At 31.9% G+C, this 21,043-nt stretch overlaps 3 protein-coding genes and 1 long non-coding RNA gene across 7 annotated transcripts; 3 read left to right on the top strand and 1 right to left on the bottom strand.

Moving 5' to 3' along the window:
- Positions 1-2,847: 2,847 nt before the first annotated feature.
- LOC120140350 lies at positions 2,848-5,116 on the top strand. The gene is made up of 3 exons (XR_005517718.1): positions 2,848-2,913; positions 4,114-4,190; positions 4,993-5,116. It is a non-coding gene; the product is annotated as an uncharacterized LOC120140350 (long non-coding RNA).
- Positions 5,117-6,550: 1,434 nt separating this feature from the next.
- Positions 6,551-7,342, top strand: LOC120140348 (transcription factor PRE5-like). The gene is made up of 2 exons (XM_039155334.1): positions 6,551-6,761; positions 7,169-7,342. Exons 1-2 carry the CDS (start codon positions 6,636-6,638, stop codon positions 7,319-7,321), a joined length of 279 nt encoding a protein of 92 aa, XP_039011265.1. The 5' UTR covers positions 6,551-6,635; the 3' UTR covers positions 7,322-7,342.
- A 5,398-nt stretch (positions 7,343-12,740) lies between these two features.
- On the top strand, positions 12,741-16,953 carry LOC120140347 (binding partner of ACD11 1-like). Of its 4 annotated transcripts, none has more exons than XM_039155330.1 (5): positions 12,741-12,837; positions 13,843-13,994; positions 14,918-15,083; positions 15,619-15,732; positions 16,288-16,953. In XM_039155330.1, exons 2-5 carry the CDS (start codon positions 13,879-13,881, stop codon positions 16,744-16,746), a joined length of 855 nt encoding a protein of 284 aa, XP_039011261.1. In that variant the 5' UTR covers positions 12,741-12,837; positions 13,843-13,878; the 3' UTR covers positions 16,747-16,953. The 4 variants fall into 4 exon arrangements, with proteins under 4 accessions (XP_039011261.1, XP_039011264.1, XP_039011263.1 ...); XM_039155333.1 differs by having other exon boundaries at positions 12,744-12,837; positions 14,918-14,993; XM_039155332.1 differs by having other exon boundaries at positions 12,745-12,837; positions 13,870-13,994.
- A 2,135-nt stretch (positions 16,954-19,088) lies between these two features.
- Positions 19,089-20,352, bottom strand: LOC120140346 (uncharacterized protein At3g28850-like). Its single transcript, XM_039155329.1, has one exon. The coding sequence runs from the start codon at positions 20,201-20,203 to the stop codon at positions 19,121-19,123; it is 1,083 nt and encodes a 360-aa protein (XP_039011260.1). The 5' UTR covers positions 20,204-20,352; the 3' UTR covers positions 19,089-19,120.
- Positions 20,353-21,043: the final 691 nt, after the last annotated feature.

Raw genomic sequence — 21,043 nt, 5'->3', positions numbered from 1 at the left:
CCCAAATATTCGATTGATCTTCGAGCTTCATCGAATATCCTAACAATTGATATCAGAGATTGACTCATTAGAAGATTTAACAACCTTGAGACGATCCTTGAAGAAGCTCTATCCATTTTCGACACAATCGAGAAGATGACTTCCTCATTCGGCTCGTTCTACATGGAAGACTCCCAAGCGATTGACAAGCCTCCAAACTTCAATGGAGCCAACCACCGTCATTGGAAGAAATTAATGAAGCTATTAATCCAATCCAATGATCTTGATGCATGGGACATGGTCGAGAATGGCTATTCTTCTCCAAAGAATTAGACGAAGGAGTGGAGTGCCCAGAACGGAAGAAAGGAAACTTGTCCTTTAAAGAAAGGAAAACTTTTTAAAATTAAACAAGTATGAGTTCCAAAGGAAATTATAGACATTGAAACCAACGTTCAAGGATCCACAACAATTTGGATACCAAAATCCAATTAAATATCTATTGTAGGTGTGTGAGAGCAATGGTGATGAAAGTGAAGATATTCAAATGCTCTAGCTACACTTGAAAAGGAATGGGTAACCTCTAAGCTTATTTTAATTATCTTGCATAATTGGTTTATCATTTAGATTAAGCATGCATGAGTTTTGATTTTAAATAATATTATGTTTTCTATCTCATGTATGTTAAAAAGAATTGTGATGAACATTTTCTAAAGTTTTAATGATTTTTCATCAATGTTTGTTCATCATAATGAATTTTGGTCAAAATTGGTTTTTAATGCTTCGTTTTTACAAATTTTAATTTTTGACCTTAAATTTAAATACTTATGCATGTGATTACATTGTAAATGATATCCCTAACAATTTATATCAATTTTTCAGATGCATAACATTTTTGATAGCATTATGACATGCACTTAAATACAAAATTTGGTATTGCATAAAGTATATTAGACTTGTATATATTGAATTTCATGTGCTACTAACATGTTTGTTTATCTTTGTTAAAATTCAATTTTTTAAGTGGCATGCTTTTAAAGTTAAATTCTTGTTTGGAATGCTTTATTGAAGGGGAGCTTTTTTTTTTTCAAATGATTTTAATGTTAAATTACCAATTACTCTTTATTGTTATTTTTGAAATTTAAAGTTGAATTATTTTTATATAACAAAAAAGGGGGAGAAGTATGGGTTAAAAAAATCAAGTTCTCAATGAAAAAGGGTGAGCTTTAATATTTTCTAAATATTTATTTTTTTATTAAATGTTTTATTAAGGGGGAGTTTAGCCAAAAACAAATTTTCAATTGTTTTGTTATATCTAAAAGGGAAGATTGTTGAACCATGTTTTATAATATTTTGATAACAAATTAAGGCAAAATATTTTTGGACTTGAATTGAATTTGTTCAGAGTTTTCAAAAATTTTCAAAAATAATTCAAAGTTCATTAAAATAGAATTTGAGCACAAAACTGATTTTTTGGTACATAGTACCGATATTGTTCTTACAATATTGATACTGCATGAACAATACTGATATTGTTCATGTGGTACCAATACCAAAGTAAAAGAAGTATCGATACTCTCTAGGTAGTATCGATACTACCAGTGTTTTCCAAATTGCTCAAATTACAGAATGCAAAAATAGGTACCGATACTCAAAGGGGTACCGATACTACTTTACACAGTAGTATCGATATCATGAGCATAATATTGGTCAGGTCCAACAGCTAGTAACGATAAGTTTATTTAAAAATTATAAAGGAAGTACCGATACTCTTTAAAGGAATATCGATACTCCCTGTCCTGGGCAGTTTTATTTTGTAGAAAAATTATCCCCAACGGCTCCAAATCATCCCCAACGACTAGAAATGACCACAAACGCATTCCAACCTATAAACACAAGATGATGACACTTTAAGAAGGGTTAGAACAGGTATCCAAGAAATCAAACACAAGAGAGGAGTTTTTTATTCATATTTTCCTTTCTCTTGTAAATATTAGTGTTTTTATGAGCTTAACTTTGTAAACACCTACATTGTAAGAGTTTTCTTGTTTACATCTTTTTAGCTTTTTGTAAAAGTGGGGTGGTTCTATCTTAGCCATTAAAAAGATAGGGATTTGTAATGGTTATATCTTTGTCCTGTAAAAAGAAAGAATAAATTAGTGAATTTGTTAGAAAATCATTGGTGATGAGCTAAAATAGTGGATGTAAACTTGATTGAGAAGTCGAACTATTATAAATCTTTGTGCATCAAATTTTCTCATTCTTAAATCTCCTTAATCCCTTAAAATTTCTCAAATCCACTTCAACTCCTCTGTAATATTCCAAAATTTGTCTAGTGACTAAAATGTAAGTTTTGAAAGTTTTGTGATTAAAGTACAATTTTGAAAAAAATTTATATAGTTTAGCCCGGAAATGAATAAGTTGGTCTAAAACAAGGATTTTCGTGGGAATCATATTTTCGGTACGAGATTTGTGTTAAAGGCTATAAAACAGTAAAGTTCGGTATTAAATCGGATAATCAGATCGAATCAAAATTTGACAAAAATGTGAAGGATGCTAGATAAAGGTTGGAAATATTATTTATATATTTTAGAAAAATGAAATTTAACATGGATCAATAGAATTAAGGTCAATTTTCCATGTTAAGCTGAAATTTTGGAATTAGGTGAGTAAATTGTAATTTTCAAAAATTGCAAGGACAAACATGAAAAATTAGAATTAAGATATTTTTATGGATATGATGAGGTAAGGGATGATGTCATGGACTGGCATGGGTGTAATTTTGGGAATTCATTAATGGTAAGTTAGTCTTTTGGCCTAAAATGATTAAAAAAATAGTTATAATTGATTTTTTAAGAGTTAAAGTAGGATATTTTTTTAGAATGCTCGTGAACTTCTCTTCTCTCCTCCAGCAGGTTGCTGAAACCCATAGCCAAGGTAAGCAAATTTATTTTCTTCCATTTTTGACCAAATTTAGTGAGTTTTGGGATTAAAACGTGAAATAGAAATTCACCTACACTAATTTCTCTATAAGATGATGTAATTAAGTTTTGGTTTCATGTTTGAATGGTGGTAGTGGGTGATTTATGTGGATGAAGGGGAAGTGTGATTTTTATGATTAAAGATTGATTCTTGATATTAGAAGTGTTGTAAGAATTGATGAAGAACCTAAGGATGCAAATTAATGAAAATAGTTTAGATTTTGAATTTGGCAGTGAGTTTAAAAATTCACCAGATATTCTATAAAAAATATTTGCAGGTTATTTTTATATATTATGTTCTTATATCAATTTAGTTTTGTTTAAAACAAACGGGGGTCAATTTCAAGGTGTATAAAAAAAGATATGAATTTTTAACCGAGGAAAGGTCAGAAAAATGGGCAGCAAATTCTGCATAAAACAGATTCTGTCAGTCAACTTTGAAAATTCACCATAAATTGTACATATTGAATTTGAAGGATTTATTTATATGGATAGATTCGTATTTGAGTCTAGTTCTCAACGAAAGAAACGGAATTAAATTTCAGTGAGTGTATCAATACAAAATATTGATTCTTTAAAGGTAGTGCAAGTTGTCTGAATATGGAAACTTTAGAATTTAAGTTGAAATGAATTAGAAGATGAAGAGTAATTTTTAAATGTAAAAGTACCATTTGGGTGAGTTAGAATAATTCTGGAAATTTTGGAAAGTGTGTTGATTTTTGGAGTTTAAGTATTAAGTTGGGATTGAATTTCAAGTTTATCAAGTTGTAAGGTTGAAGTATTGATTTGAACTTTTATTTTAGTTGCTGGAAATTTTATATATTTAATGGGAAATGATCATGATAGTGAAGAGCTATTATGAAATTAAAGGAAAAGTTGAGTTTAATTCTGGAAAGAATTTAAAATATGTGGCTTGATTTTATAATTGGTAAAAGTTGAAGATCATGTTGGGAATAATTATTTGTGGAATTGAATAAGTGTTTTGAGAAATTTGAAGTTATAATGGAGTTATGAGTTAGGTTGATATCGATTTAGTTATCGATTTTATTTTATAGATTCTCAAATGTCAAAAATGAGCTTATGTTAAAACGATACTAATATGTAGTTTAATCATTTTGTGTTATAATTTGGTATTGTCATATTACAATAAAACTAGCAATCCGAACAATCTGAAAGGAAAGGACAAAGCTTGTGACTAGTATTATCGTATACAAGTTCTTAAGTGAGGCAAAGGTGAGTGCAATTTATTTATTTAATTATTTTGATCGAGAACGACTTGCGATAAGTCAACCTCATCTTGTTTATTTCAAAGATATGAATTATGTTTTGATTATGAAATTATATCCATAATTTCTTTAATAAGTTTTATGAAAGTTTTTGGACATGGACTGTCCATGTCACATGTTAAGAATGTGAATGAAATATATTTTCGACTCTGATATGATGTTTATCAAATGGTTAATAAATGAACTAAAAGCCCATTGTATGTTATATTGAGAGTCAAAAGGTACAATTGGCATGCCATGAGGTGGAGTGATTATCTGTTCTGATTTTGATATACTGTGGTGTACCGGAGTGTACACTAGTATATATATATTCTGATCTGAATGCACTTGGTGTGCATATTGTTATTTTCGATGTGATAGCACTGTGTGTGCTTATCTGTTCCGACTGATGATATGATATCTATATTGCACACACTCGTCTGACTCATGTATCTTATATTCTCTTAAAATATACTTTGGGCTATAAAAATGAAATAAGAAAGTTCTGAAAAGTGTTTGACTACAAGGGAATATGGACTGATTTTTCTATCTGATCTGATTTATTATGATTTTGTGAAAATTATCAGATGATTCTTTTCAAGTTTATGATAAAGTTCAACATGAGATATCTGGTTTGAATGTTCTGAAGAAATCCAGTCTGTTTTATTTTAATGATTTTATATATTTTGATATTTTATTTAATTATTCTCACCTTTAGTATTACTGCCTCACTAAGTTATACTTAGCGCGTGATGATTTTTCATGCGTAGGTTCTAGTAAGGATAAGTACGATCAGTAAGGAGCTATCGGAGCATCTTTTGGAAAGACATACATATCATCAGTATCAGTAAGACAACTATGATGTTTCCTTTGACTTATAATGGCATGTATAATTATGTCGGTGATTTCTATTTATCGTATTTATTTCTAATAATCTGTAATAGTAAACTAGAACTATTTTAGTTTATTTTACTTAGCTTAGTGTTATCAGTATTTATGCATGAAAAGAATATGTTATGTTATTTTTTTTAAGATTTAACGAAAAGACATGGTTTAGTAAAATTACTGATTAATAAATGAATTTATTTTCCTGTAATAAAGAAATAAATTATAGTTGAGATATACTTTAAAAATAGATTTTTAAATTTAGAATAAGAGTGTTTTGAAATGAAACAAATTTTTAGACAAATTTCAGTTCAGTAAATGTATTTAAGTTGATGTGACATCTTTAACTCGTATATTAAGACGTATACGGGTTAAGAGTGTTACATCCTCTTGGTAAATATTCGATTGATCTTTGAGCTTCTTCAAATATCCTAACATATACCGACCCCGATATCAATTAAATTAAATTCAATCGATGGAAGTTTAGTATATTTAAATAGACAAAAAAAAGGAAGAGAAAAATGGAAATGGAAGTGTGAAAGGGTTATTTGGGGGTTGTGGAATACATTAAAAGAAGGATGTAGTTGGAGAAGATGATGATCACATGGTATTGCGTATCAAGACATGCACATGAAGGCCCACAATGTCAGCTCAAAAACAAACACATTTCTTAAAGCTCACTTGCCATCTAACCCCAACTTGGGAACATAACCATCAAACCCTTATTTCCCTCCTTTCTTTTCTCTCCGTCCTATAATTTTTTTAATTGTTCGGGGTGATTATAAGAATAATATTTGTTCAGAATTTTTCTTAACTTTTGACAATGCACACACATCTTATAGACAACCTAAGACATTTAGCAAGAACAATATTCCCCTTAGTCACTGACATCACTAGATGAGTTCATTCCATCTTATAATTTTAGACACGATACAATAATATGATATTATATCAATATAAAAAATAGACACAATACAAATACATACTTAAATGGGTGTCCCTTTTTCCCATATGTATGGAGTAAGAGGAGATAAGATAGTAGGCTGCCCCAATACCAGGTTGAGAGCAACTTCCGTAAGAGACCTCCGAATTATGAAATGCTCTCCGTGTGACTCGATCCACCTCAAGATTAAGAACCTTGTGCTCTACCAACTCAGTTCTTACTTAAAACCCAAACCCCTTTTAAGACCAACTATGCTTACTCCGATGCACATGTCTTCTTCACGTCCAGCATCACTGTCTTTGTTATTGTAATCTCTCTCTCTCTCACACACACTCACATCCCCCGTGGATGTGGTCCTCTTTACCCCTTTATATCTCTCTTATCGCTTTCTTCAATTCTTCAAATATTACATCTAACACTAGTTTATTTCTACTCCTTCTTCTTCCTCTGTTGCCAAACCACAACCATTTTCCTTGTGCATTTACATATCTTGTGTGTTTTTAAACCCCATACGCGAGAAAGTTTCTTGGTTTCGGGTCATTATTAGGGTGGTGTTGGTATTTTTTTTGTTTTTTTTTGCCGAACATGTCTAGCAGAAGGTCGAGGCAGTCGAGTGCAGGTGTTTCGAGGATTTCCGATGATCAGATCATTGAACTGGTCTCAAAGTTACGCCAGCTCCTACCGGAGATTCGCGATAGGCGTTCCGATAAGGTAAATATTGTCGGCATATTCAAATATAAATATCTTATTTGTTTTTATACGGTGATGAATTTTCCTGGTGCATGCGCCACATGGGAATAGTATATTTCAGTTAAAATAATGTTACTAGTCCTCGAAAATACAGTTTGAAAAACTTGACCCCGGACATCAAGGAACACACATTTCTTAGGTTTCAGCTCCTCATTGACTTACAACAGTACATGCTTTGACCCTAGCCACATAATCATCTCATTATATTTAGATATAACATAACGGTCTACTTTGTCGATAATGGGTCGGCTTGAAATATATTTATCCCGGTGCAGGTATCCGGGGATGAATGGAGGGGTTCTGAGATGTGATCGTACCTTATGAAACTTTATAATTTCACACATAAAATTTTGCATTCATTCATGCAGGTATCGGCGTCCAAGGTTTTACAAGAGACTTGCAATTACATCAGAAGCTTGCATAGGGAGGTGGACGACCTAAGTGAGCGGCTCTCGCAGTTGTTGGCCACCATTGACGCAGACAGTGCCGAGGCTGCAATAATCAGGAGTTTAATTATGTAACATATAAACCAATCTTATTATTAGGTTTTGGTCATTAGATCGAACAAATTAAAATCAGAATATATATACATATATATATATATATAGTTGAGGATGCTTCCTCCATGTGGCCAGGGTTTGTAATCTAATTTGTATAATAAAAGGACTTGCACTAGCAAAGCCCTTTAATTTTAATGGCAAATTACTATTACTTTCTTCTTCGCATGAGACAAACTTAATTAATTATTATCTTTACGTACTCTTTTTGTTTTGAGAATATGATTAATTATATACTAATTCACGTGGAATTAATATGATGCAAATTAGAAGAATATATTTTGTGTTTGTCGTAAGTTGGAATCAGGTGTGTTCTAATTTGTTCCAAAATAATCATCAGTGAGTGATTTGATGGAATGCTAATTAAGTTTTCTTTTTCCCCAACAATGCCCTACATGTCATAAATTTTTTATTTTCTAGTTTATTTTATTGTATCATCGATTATTATTTTTTAAATAATTATATGAATCGATTTAAAATTTGATCTCGACAATATAAATCTTGTCAGTAGGAGCATGGTGTACTACAGTCCCAAAAGTCTGTTCATCTTTTAGTAAACATGATTTGAACCGAAAGGACATATATATTAACCGGTATAATCGACGATACTCGATTTTCCAATAAATTAAACTATAATATATATATATATATATATATATATATATATATATATATATAATTATATCAAAATGGTGAATTTATATGAATCTGAATGAAATTTAAGACCAACATCAACAAAAGCAACTATAAGAAATAATAGCCATGTCTTAATCAAGTGTAATATCTATGAATAATTGCTGGATGAATCATGCTGACCTTAGCATAAAGAAACTCATGCGAAAGTTCCAGTTTGTTATATATATATATATATATACTATTACACATCAATGAAACTGGGACATGCATGTCAATGAAAGTCTTTAATTTTCTAGGCCATGCATTAAATATATAGGCATAGTCTATTTCAAACTAGTATATAAAATTTAGACTCCACAAACACATTTATTTAAATGTGGACATATTTAAATGATCATAATTTTTTATCTGTAAATATTTTTTTCATAATCATTAGTTTCTAATATATTGATTAACTAAACCAGATCAGATCCTACATAAGCTCATTAGAGATTAAGTGTCTCATGTCATTACACCAACTAATTGTTGATGATCAATAAATATAACTCTAAACCTTAAATATATAAAACAAGTAAAATCAATACAACCCATTTGTAAAATATTTTTCCACCTCCAATCTATAAAGTAATTATCCTATAAATTGCCAATCAAAAAATTCACAAACAAAATGAAGGCATCTTTACATATTCTTAAATAAATAAAAATATAAAAAAAATACAAAATAGTATTTTAAGATTGTTTCATTTTGTCTAATCATGGTAGTTAGAAACATTTATTTTAGGTGTAACAGACTTGCTTTTCAGTATATTTTATTGAAAAATGTTGGTAATTGAGCATGACAAACATTAATTATCTTATATAATATATGATTTATATTAAAAAATATTATTTTAAAGTTTGAATTAAAAAACATGGGTTGAACATAGATGATTAGTTAACTACTACTAGCCAATCCCATTTAGAAATTAAATTATATCTATTAGATTTAAGAATCTAGCTACAAGGATTTAACTTCAACCAATTCATACATACATATATTTAATTTACATAATTTTATTCATTTTAGTATTAAAATTTGAAACTTTAAATCTTAAACTCTAATATGTAAATCATATATTTAAAATTCTAAAATTTTAAACCTAAGACCATAAAATTAAATTTTAAAAAATATTTATGAAAAATACTTAAAAAGATTATCAAATAATATTTAAAATTTATAAAATAAAATTATTTTATCAAAATAATATACCAAAATTCAAAACCTAAAGTTAATATGAAAATTTTGATAATTAAAGTAAACCAAACTAAAAATCGATCGATTATTAAAAAAATTTGTAAAAACAGGACCATATACACGTCTAGACCTAAGATGTATTTAAATAAAAAAAATAGAGGTTGAGGTTTAGTTTGCCTGGTTTTAGAACTATAGGGACTAACAAGTGATTAAAACCAAAAAATTGGGGCTCCCCAACCTATAATGTAGTTACATCACCGTATACATAGATTTAATAGTAAAGTTGATCCCTTAACTATACTATTTTTTCAATTTAGGTATCTAAACATTTGTTTTGTAAATGGTACCTAAGGTCCTAAAATATAAATTTTCTTACCCAAAATAAGTCAACCAAGAAGAACATGGCATATGGGACATTTATTGGAGACTGTAACTTCTAACAAAAAAATATTTAGGTATCTAAATGAGAAAAAAGTATGGTTTAAGAACTAATTTTACTATATAAGTAAATTTATATGTATTTAAAATATTTTTATTTTCAAACTTTAAAATAGTTATATTTTCATGAACGACTACTTGTGATTGATGTTTTGATTTTCGAATAAAATTAGTGCTAAATGTCATAATCTCTTGAGTAGTAAAAGGACTAAATTGTTAATTTTATATTTGGGAGTAACCTTTTGAGTATTTAATTATTTATTACAAAAAAGTTTAGGGTAAAGAAAGGGAAATAGAGAGGAATGTGGGATTTGAGGCGTAATTAAACGGTGCCGTTTAAGTGGTGTAAGTTACGGACCCAAACTAGATTCCCCACCAATGGAGTGGCAGAAATCCGCCGACGGAGATAAAATGGTCATTTTAATTCAACCAAATATTGAGATGCCATTAACGCTCCTTGAAAGGAAATGACTTCACGCACCATTTAGGAAATAAGTCTTGATATAAAAATAGGTGCCAAATATTACTCAAAGTTAATTTTTAATGCCTACAAAATTTTACGTTAAAAATATTTGCGTACATTTTTAGATTCTTAGACTGTAACGTCATTAAATTTGATCTTTAAATGACACGCGTAATTATTTATCTTTTTGATTTTTTTAATAGAAATTGGAGTTCTCATTAAAAAATCTCTTTCATACCTATCGATATAAGAAAGAGTATATCAATAAATAACAGAAGAAGAAAAAGAGTACCTAATATATTACAAATAAAGTAATAGTCCTATTACAACATAACAAAACAGAAAATACATCATATTACACCAAAGACAATAATGAGAAGAAACAAGCTTCATGCATTAACCAATCCCTTGTTTTGCAAAACCATCTACTAAAGTATTGCAACTCCGACCAACAAAACGCAAGATAACTGTTCTTTCTATAATCACCGTCATAATGTCTTTCACAATAGCAAAAAATGAAGTGGGGCATTCACCTATAGCGGAGATCCAATCCACTGCTTTCTTTCTAAAATAAGCGTAAAACTCTTATTAAAAATCGAATAGAAGAATATGTTTAGACCGAATAAAATTGCTTCTAGCTCGATTAGAATGCAATCAACTCAAAGAATGACAACACGATTTTAATGTCTAAATCACGAAGAATACCATCAATTCTCCCAACACTACCATCGCCCTTCATTGCACTATTGACGCTGATTTCAAGAAACCAGAGGGGGATAAGACCACAAAACACAATATCATTTCTAAATTTCCAAAGTGACCAGATAACAACATAAGGAATGAAGTGCCAAATCGAATTCGATGAGGAGATAGGGAATGAGTCGTGCCAAACAACTAAGATTAAGGGTGTTCAGATTCAATTCGATCTAAAAAAATAACCGAAAACTAATCTAAAAAACCGATAACCGAAAAAAAGCCGAAACCAATTTAGTGTGTTTGATTTTTTTTAAAAAGCCTATCGTTTCGGTTCGTTTTGGTTTGGAAATCTGGAACCGATCCAAACCGAACCGAACCGATAGTCTCTTACAATGAATGGTTATTTCCTTGCGCAGAACGACACCGTTTCAAGTTCAACCAAAACATAATCCAACAAAAACTCCCTCAGGTACTATGATCTACTCTTAATTTCTTCTTGCCTTTGCCTGATTGTTGGACTTTGCCAAAATTATGTTAATTTATTATACTTATGTTCTGTAAAAATTTGTCCTTTTTTTGTAGGGAAAAAATGGGTTATTTTTCTGTTGGAAAAAATCTTAGCTTTCTGGTTTTTTTTTTTTTTTGCAAATATTCAATATATTTCTTTTATGATTAGGGTTTTTTATGAAAAAATTCAAGAATTATTTTAAAAAATTAGAATCTAAAAATTGCATAAATTCAAATCGAATCAAGCCGTACTTAATTGGATCGGATCAGATCGGATCGGACTTTTTTTAGAAACATCCAAACCGATTCAAAGCACAAACATTTATACTTTCAGATCGGATGAATTTTTAGCCAAAAACCTATACAAACTGACCGTGAACACCCTTAACTAAGATGGAGGAGATATCACCTGGAAATACAGTCGAAAACTTCCAAAAAAATGATAAACCTGGTCCATAGCATCCAAACAAACTTTCAGGACACAAACAAGTGGGAGTAGATAATTTTTTTCTTCTGTTAAATATATAGAAGAGATGGGATCGCCGAAAAGAGGTAACACTCTGTCTTCTCTAGAGGATAATTGGACGACGTTTGTGGATAATCCGAGTAAATGAGTGTCAAGGACTGCTTTATGAGAGTTATTTAATCATTATAATAAGGTTAGTAAGGTGTACATTCCTGCGATCAACAGAAGGCCTAGGTACAAATACACCCCAACAATCATCATTAAAACAAAAAACCCTCCCCTTTGTCCCCATCCAACCCCAAGACTCCCTCCCAATTCCTTCTCCCATCAAATTCCCTCCCTACCTTGATCGTTCCCCTACCTCTAGATATTTGAGATTATTATGATTAAATTTTAAGTTAAATCGTTTTCTCATTAAATTTAGGATTATGAATTTAGGGGTTTAAGGAAAAGGCAAAAGCAATGATCGATCAATGGGTGAGCGATAACATGTAGGTAATCTTTTGACAACATAAATAATGGTCGAAAATGACCAACGACGGCTGCAAATGAATTTGAAATTAAGAATTTAAAAGTTTTTTAGATTTTTTATAATTCTAAAAAAACTGAATTTTTTAAAATAAATTATAATTTCTTATTTTAAAATAAAAATTTTAAAATTTTAAAAGTTTGACACATGTCATATAACAATATATTTTTTAATGGTGGTTATAGTCTAAACACAAAAATATAACGTCAGAAATATTGGACACCTAAAAATATAATGAAAAAAACGTTTTAACACATATCTTTAACAAAAAAAAAAAAAATTCTTTAGATACCAAAAGTTAATTTTACATATAATTTAAACGCTTATTTTAACATTTAAAAAAATATCTTTATTGAAACGCACGCTCGATTAATGAGAGTGGGGTTTGTAGCCATGTGGAAAGAAGACCAGCGGGTAGTGTTTATGTTGGTTAGTTTTCTGACTATCATCCCTCTTTCCCTTTATCTTGCTTAAGCTTTTTTAACAATCTGATCATCATCATCAACAACAGGTATGTAAAAAATATCATAACTTTTATAAAGCTTCAATTTTTGTTTCAGTTTCCTTCTTTTTCCATGCAAATTCAGTGATACCTAGTTCTCCTTTTCAGCTTATTTTATCAATTTTAACAAGTTAGTGTTCCTCTTTTACTGTCTGGGTTTTCAATAAATTCAATACATAATCATTAGTTTCAGGTTTCTTCATAGTTGGAAATTGAGGGCCTTTAATTGATATTTGGAGGACAAAGTTTGCTTCTCTTACTCATTAATGACCCCCCATTGTTGATATAAGCTATGATAATTTCTTTTATATATATATATATAGGTATTCTATAATGTAAGTTGAACCCTCTTTTGCACTTTAGCCAAAAAAAATTGATAATCTTGCTTCAAGCTTACAATATTTGACTTGCTTATTTTGAAAGCCAATGTATAGTTTTCATTTTGGAGGATTATATGGGCTATGGCTGTCCCCATAGCTCATCCCTTTTATTACTTTTGACTTTAAACTAATATTTGTTGTTCTGCATTTAAGCAGATCTCGGAGTAGATTAAGGCACCTTGCTTGAGGTTACAGATTTTTTTATTCCACTTGGTAAAATAGCTTTGGCATTTTAACAATGAGAAGTTTAATGTGTTAATGTTGAATTAAGGCTAATCAATGCTAGAAAATCGGCAACATTGCTAGTATCTTTCATTTGAATTTAGAAGATTCCATGAATTTTTGGGTTTCGTTTTGTACATATGCCACAATAGATGAGAGCTACAGAGTTGGGACCACTGTGGACTATTTTGCTCAGGACCATACATAAGAATCACTGCCCCAAAATGATATTGCCTATATTATCTCTTTCTGAAATTTCCCTTAGCCATCTCTCTAAAATAAGTTCCCTTTTCCTCGGAACTGCAATGGTTTCGGCGTTATAAAAGTTTTGAATGAACAATGATGATTCCTGCAATATCAAGCTACCTTCTATGTATGCTTCTAAAACTTTATTTAAATACCTTTGAAATAGGTTCGTTTTTTGCTTGCTCTATCTCAGTTGAAGACAATGTACCATGGAGGTTACACTGCTGAAATTACAAGCTTATCTCCAAAAGTTACCGAGAAGGATCTCCGTGACTTTTTCGCATACTGTGGTGTAATTGAACATGTCGAAATTATCAGGTAATGTTTTGCTACTCTATTTCTGATTACCCGAATAAACGTCAGAAATCACTCTCCATAATGGTGTATTTTCATGATTTTGTGCATATTTATTGTGCATTTGCAAATTTGTTGGGACTTATTGTTCACTGGTTATTCGAGAGAAAAAAGAAAGAGGCAAAAGCTACAAAGTGTTTTGTCTGAAATGATTTCTTGTTGGATAATTTGTAATCTCATTATTGGTTTGTGTGGAAAAAACAGTGTCTTTAAGTAGAATTTCTTCATGTGACGATTCCCATAATTTGTACAAATGTAACTTAGCGACAAGTTGTGACAGGTTTCTTGAATCAAGGAATGTTTTATGATCAAGTTGTTTAATTGTACTTATTGTTTGTCAACTCTTTTATGAAAAAGTCAAAAGTGATACTTCTTTTGTCTGAAATGCTTTCTTGTTTGATACTTGGTATTTCCGATCTGATTAACAGAATCTAGACAATTATATTAATCTGAGTCGATATTCAGTACAATTATCTCCAAGTTCGACATATTTCTTAAGCTAAAGAGTGATTACAAATTTACTGGTTATTTGGGGGGTAGAAAAAGGTGAAAAGCTTCCAAGTCTTTTGTCTGAAATGATCTCTTGTTGGATCATTGATAATCTGCTAAGATACATGAATATAATTCCATATTTCTTGAGCTAATGACTGTTTACAATAGTCGAGATGTTTATCTCTATGGTAGGGAATCAAATCAGGCCATAGCTGTTAGCATGTAGATTAGCTTATGTAACCTTATTTCATAGGTACGCCTTAGTATAGTGATGTGATTAGCCAACGAAGATTAGCTTATTCCTGATCTTTCTTTTAAACCTGATGTGCAGAATTTCGTTGATTTTGTTACTAAGAAATTTGTGCTGTAATGATGGGAGCTGCTTTCTTAAACAGATGTGGGGAATATGCTTGTACGGCTTATGTGACATTTAAAGATCCCTATTCACTGGAAACTGCAGTCTTACTCAGTGTAAGCTCGACTCGTACTTCCAACGAGGGAAATAAGTTACATTCCTTTTCTAAAAGAAAAAAGAATTGTGTTCTTTCAGCTACCTGGAAGGTTCTGACTCTTTTCTTTCCTCAGAATCTTTGTTTTGATTTTGAATGCCACCATAACGTCATGTTTGCATCAAGATGTATTAGTATGGTATGAGTATCAGCTTATGTAACCTAAAATGGCACCACTCAATCCAAAAAAACAAGGGAAAGTTGGTCAATTTAAACTTTGTAATTCTTGAAAGGCTTCTCTTTGAAATTGTATGACCGGTAAGATACACTGGAGAAACTTGTAGTAGAAAATTTCCCAAGTAACACTAAACACCTTTCTTATTGGAAAAAACTTGCTCTTGTCCGTCTAGTTTTGTGCAATATGGATGACCTTTTTTTTTCAAGTGGCTGAATTGATTTCTTGAAGAGTTTGTGAGTACCAGTATGGAGACTATAAAGAAATGAGGTTGGCTCATTCTTTGAGATGGACCATAACCTAAGATAGACTCTTAATCTCGATCTTTAGTGACGGAAGGAACATCTTGCATCCTGCCTTCCTGATTTTTCATAGCTATTATTTATCTCATTACTGCCAAATTTTGTGTCAGGGAGCTACAATTGTTGATCAGTCTGTATGGATATCAAGGTGGGGTTCCTATGATGATGATTCATATCCTTGGGATGGTTCTTCATGGAAAGCTCAAGAGGATACTAGCTCAACGGTATGTTTCGATTTCTTTAATAAGAAGACCAGGTTGATTGTTTGGGGTTACTACCCCCATAAGCACTTGTCACTGATAGGACTCGGTAAGGGATTCCAACTTGAGTGTGTGATTTTGACATCTTTCTTTGTTGCCTTTAGATCTTCCATGGTATATCTTTATTTTTCAGACATTAATTTATCAGGCACTAAATTTGAAGAATGAGGGATACATGATACTAGCTAATATAAATGTTGAAGACGGGAATAAATAGTAATTTCCATAAGATCATTTCAATACCAAGTCTACTATCTTAATCTGCTCCTAGAGTCACAATGGTTGTATTATTCAGGACGAATACTGCATGTTTGGCATGCCGAAGAAATCGGGAATTAGGATCATTGAGGTCTCTGCTGTAGTCTTGTTTGTTGTTTGGCACAATTGGGCTTAGATTTTCTGGTCAGGATGATGAGCAACATGGGGCATGGAAATATTTTTGCTTTAATTCGATGATTTTGTATAAAAAAAGAACACGGTATTGATATTTGTAGTTTGAGTTGCCGATTATCTTTGCAGGTTACCCATATGCATCCATTTGTCTCTTCTCCCGGAGAAGCGGTGACTGTTGTGAAAACAATGCTAGCCAAGGGGTATGTTTTGGGCAAAGATGCCCTTGTCAAGGCTAAAGACTTGGACGAGTCATATCGAGTCTCTGCTACCGCAGCCGCCAAAGTTGCTGAGCTTAGCAATAGAATTGGCCTCACTGATAAGATCAACACTAGCATGGAAACTGTAAAATCAGTGGATGAGAAGTATCATGTTTCGGACATCACAAAATCTGTTGCATCAGTTACCGGGACTGCAGTGCTAACAGCTGCAAGTTTTACCGGGAGAACAGCTGTAGCAGCCAGCGATGCTGTAGTCAATAGCAGCTATTTTGCCAAGGGAGCACTCTGGGTTTCCGGCATGTTGAACCGCGCAGCTCAGGCGGCCGCTGATCTGGGTAGCCATGGAAATAAACAAACACCAAGCTAAGTGTCGTATAACACCCGTTTTACTGGTACTTTCCCATCCTTTGTTTTGTGTAAAAAATAATCGATACTCGTATTTGTTACGTACCAGTCTAGTATACGCTTGTGTACAACGGTAATAACTTGAAAGTTGAGTTAGATGGCTGTAAATGTCCATGTCCAGTTGGCCTTTTTTTTTAGATATGGTTGAAAGAATCCAAATTCAAACCAATTTGATTGAAATGCATGCTAAAATAGAAGGTATCCCCAGCTGAAGAGAATGATGCTCAAAACTACCTTTGCTTTGTTGTATGCAATTAATCACCTGTGGATGGCTAGTGTTTAGTTTTTTATTTATTATTATTATCAAGTTTTGGCCTTAAGTTTCTTAATTCAGTAAACCAAATGCAGCACTTAAAAGGAAAAAACATTATCTGCTCCAATTATATCATTAGATCATTAATACATTAACAATTAGAGATATAATAGTTTTGTTCTGGCATAGTATTCACATGAAAATTAAAAATTAAAAAATTAATTTTTTTTAATTCAGCTCATCATCTTTGTCATCATAAACCGTCATTTTCTGACTTTAGATTTTCTCAATTTTTTTAAACTCGCAAAATTAAATACACAAAATTTATCATTTTTTGGGTTCGGAGACTTAGTCCTACTGAACGACCATCAGAGGAGGTTAAAATATTAGCACACGAATCTTTAAATAGATTTTTATCGACTTTAAGTGAATTTTATGAAAAATTAATCCTATGAGAAGGAAAGGGAGTATTGTGGACGTTTAAATATCGATCTTGTTGTTAATAGTAATTGGTTAACTGTCAGTGACGATCAAAAAGTAAAGTGCCTAAATTTGAAAGTTTCAAAATTCATTGGCAAAATCAATAAACATACTAAAGTTAACAAGAAATGAAATAGCTGAACCAAAATAATATCGTTTGTTTCAATCATTAAGTCGATATAATGATAAAAACTATCTTCCCTGACATTGTGCTTTTTCCGAGTTAATGATCTAGTAATATAATTCAAACATAAATTAAAGTTCTATAATTATATTAATTTAAAATTTAGTGATAAACCAATGCAAAAATTAAAATTTAGTAGTTTATCTTAATTATAAGACTTAAGATAAAAATAAATGTTCAAACTATACTATTTTTTTATTTAGGTGTCTAAACTATTTTTCGGTTAGTCTATGTGTCTAATGTTATCATTTTAAGTTCTCCAACCGTAAAGGCCGTTAAAAAAATTCGTTAGAAAACATTTGTCACGTTTATATTTTTAAATTTTTTATTTAAAATAAAAAAATTATTCCCACCCGTGCCTCCCCCTTCCTTCCTAGTCCCCTGGCGTTCCTTTGTCCTTCCCTCCCTAGGAAAATTTCTCAGCTCCTTCTCCACCTTATAAATGTAGGGTTAGGGTTAAGGATTTAATAGTTTATGAATTTAGGGGTTTTGGGATGACGGAAAAGTTGATGGTTGGTCAGTGGGTGGATGGCGATAGAGGTGGTGGCCGGAGATGACCGGCGACGATTCAGTATGAGGATTAAAATTAAAGATTTTAGAGTTTTAGGGTCTTGATTATAATTTAAAAGATATATGTGGACTTTTCTGAAAATTTTAAGTTTTTTAAAATAAAAATTCTAAAAATATACAAACATTACACGTGTCGCTTAACGAAATTTTTTAACGACAGTTACGGTCGAGGCACTTAAAATGACAACGTTTTAACGTTAGGGTTTAGATTGAAAAAAAAAGTTTATACACCCAAATTGAGAAAGGGAATAGTTTATGTATTTTTTGGTATTAAGTCTAATTATAATTATATTTCAAAAGATATAAGATTATAAATGTTGGGATTTAAATCACAAACGTGTCGGATGAACTTAAAAAACAAGGGTTATTAAGCAACTAAACATAAAAACGAGCCTTGTTAGAAAGCTATAATATCTAATTTTCTTTTATTGTTAAAGCCCCAATGAATGCGAAACAAGAGCTTAATTGTATTATTTATGTTTTCATTAATGGCAGTGAGCTAATATCCAACTCTTTTGAGCATGATCCTCAACCCCCTCATTAAGCTTAGCTTTGGAATTCAAAGGCTCAATATATCATCACACAAGTTTCTTTTAAAGGCCATCATCCATTGAAGCACATGATTTGTAATTATGATGAACAAACCCTGCTTATTACAAATACATTTATCTTCTTCCTTGACTCAAAATTATACCAATTCAAACTCCTCACTCTCACTCACTGTACAAATTAAAACACATCTCACAAACCAAATGAAAGAAAGAAAAAAACACGTAGGAAAAAAAATTCCCTACATTTTATGAATTTGATATTCATTGTAATGTATCGTATTCGTATTCGTGACCGGGATCAATCGCAGCAAACCGGACAGCGGATAAGTCCGTTTTCGTTGCAATCGGGGCATCGTTGGAATCCATACTCACTCTCATCACCTTCGTTTCCTGTTACTTCACCCTCATCTTCATCATAATAGACTTTGCAACTGCCGGAACAAGTCTCGCACGGCACGAATCTGATATCGCCACAAGCCTCACAAGCACCAACATCATCATCTTCCAACATTTCACACCCTTCAATGGCCTCCCCTAGGGAACCTTCTTCATGCATTTGCTTTATTTCTTCGGCTCCTCCAATGTATTTCTTCCCTACAAACACCCTTGGCAATCCGCCTTTAAACCCTTCTCCCAAAACCTCTCTCAATTCATCTTTAAACCTCGAATGTATCGACACATCTCGTTCGTCCATACGAACTCCTAAGCCTTTGAGGATCAATCTAACATTACAGCAATCCTCGTATGTCTTCCTAACACCTCTTAAACTTGTAAAATACAAAATGACCTTATCCTTGTTAAGCTTGCAATGAACCTTTTCGATGGTACAAGGATTGAGATGAAAAGGGTTACTAGAAGGAAGCTGTTCAAGTGTTTTCCTAAAGCTAGAAATGATTTCTGGATCAAAATCTGTCATCACTGAATCTGATCCTTCATCTTCTTCAGATTGAGCCCACAAAGGCTTTGAATACAAAATGTCATTTTCATTAGCGGAATAGCTCTTGAAATGAGTTGGAGGACGAGGGCTAGAATCTTCAAGGCCGGCCATTAATTCCCAAGTGTTGATTGTTTCAGGCTCACCGGGGGGAGTTCTTACGGGAGTTTTGGGGACAATTTTTGGGAGCTTATCCTCAATCAATTTGGACCAGACTTCAGCTTCAAGTTTGCTTTTCTCCTTGGTTTCCTGCAAATTCCCATTGCTTTGGTGGTTTGATTCTACCTTGAGATTGCCTAATGTGGTGGATGTTAATGCCACGACATGGTAGCTATCGCCTTTGTGTTGTGAAGGATGATGAACGTGCATCGTGTAACTTCTTGGGACAGGTGAACATGGTGCCCGACAGTGCCAGCATCGTTTCTGCCTGGAACTTGCACAACCCATAACATCAAAACAGACAAAAACAGGGGAAATTCTGGATTTTGATTGGATGAACAGAAAATGTTGATGGGAAGGAGAAAATTTGAAACTCTCTTCTACATTTAGAATAACAAGTAGTGCATATAATCTAATGATTTATAACAACGGAAAGATTGGAACTTTACAAGGAAAAAGATGAAACTAAAGACACCGAGATGAGAATTTGGATTAATCAAGTGAAAGAAGAATTGGGTTGCAGAGATCTCGGGATTTGAAACTTTATAGGGAAAAAGATGAAAATGAAAGACACTCAAATGGATTTTTCTCTTTTTCCGAGGGGAAACCAAAGGAAGAAGGAAACGATATTTGAATTGAGGAGAGGATGAGAGGGAAAATCCTTTTAGAAAGATGGATGAACATTCAACATCATAAAAATGGAAACAATTTTCTTACTTCTTGTTTTTTCTTCTCCTTCCAGAAGAAATTCTAGTGACAGTTGAAAAGGAGCTTTTAATGAGAGGCTGAGTTGTACAAAGATAAAAGAGTTAATTACATAAACCATGACTTAACTTTCTTCTCTCTCTTATTTTACTCATTCAACTTTAAAAGTTTTTAATTTACTCATTGAGCTTTGAAGATTAATTTTTTTGGCCACTCTACCATATTATTTCGTGTAAATTACAAATTTCATCATTGAACTTTAAAAGTTTTCAATTTCCTCATTAAACTTAATACATTGGATTTTTTGTCACTAAACTTTACTCCCTCTTGTATTTTGGTCACTCCGTAGTTAAATAGTTAACAAAGCTAAAAATGATGTCATTTAAGTAAAATAAAATTTTCTCCAAAACGACGTCGCTTTAC

This window comes from Hibiscus syriacus, unplaced genomic scaffold, assembly GCF_006381635.1.
Source record: "Hibiscus syriacus cultivar Baekdansim isolate YM2019G1 unplaced genomic scaffold, ASM638163v2 tig00110783_pilon, whole genome shotgun sequence".
Taxonomy (NCBI): domain Eukaryota; kingdom Viridiplantae; phylum Streptophyta; class Magnoliopsida; order Malvales; family Malvaceae; genus Hibiscus; species Hibiscus syriacus.
The sequence above is the reverse complement of the archived record's forward strand: the minus strand, read 5'-3'. Positions and strand labels throughout refer to the sequence as shown.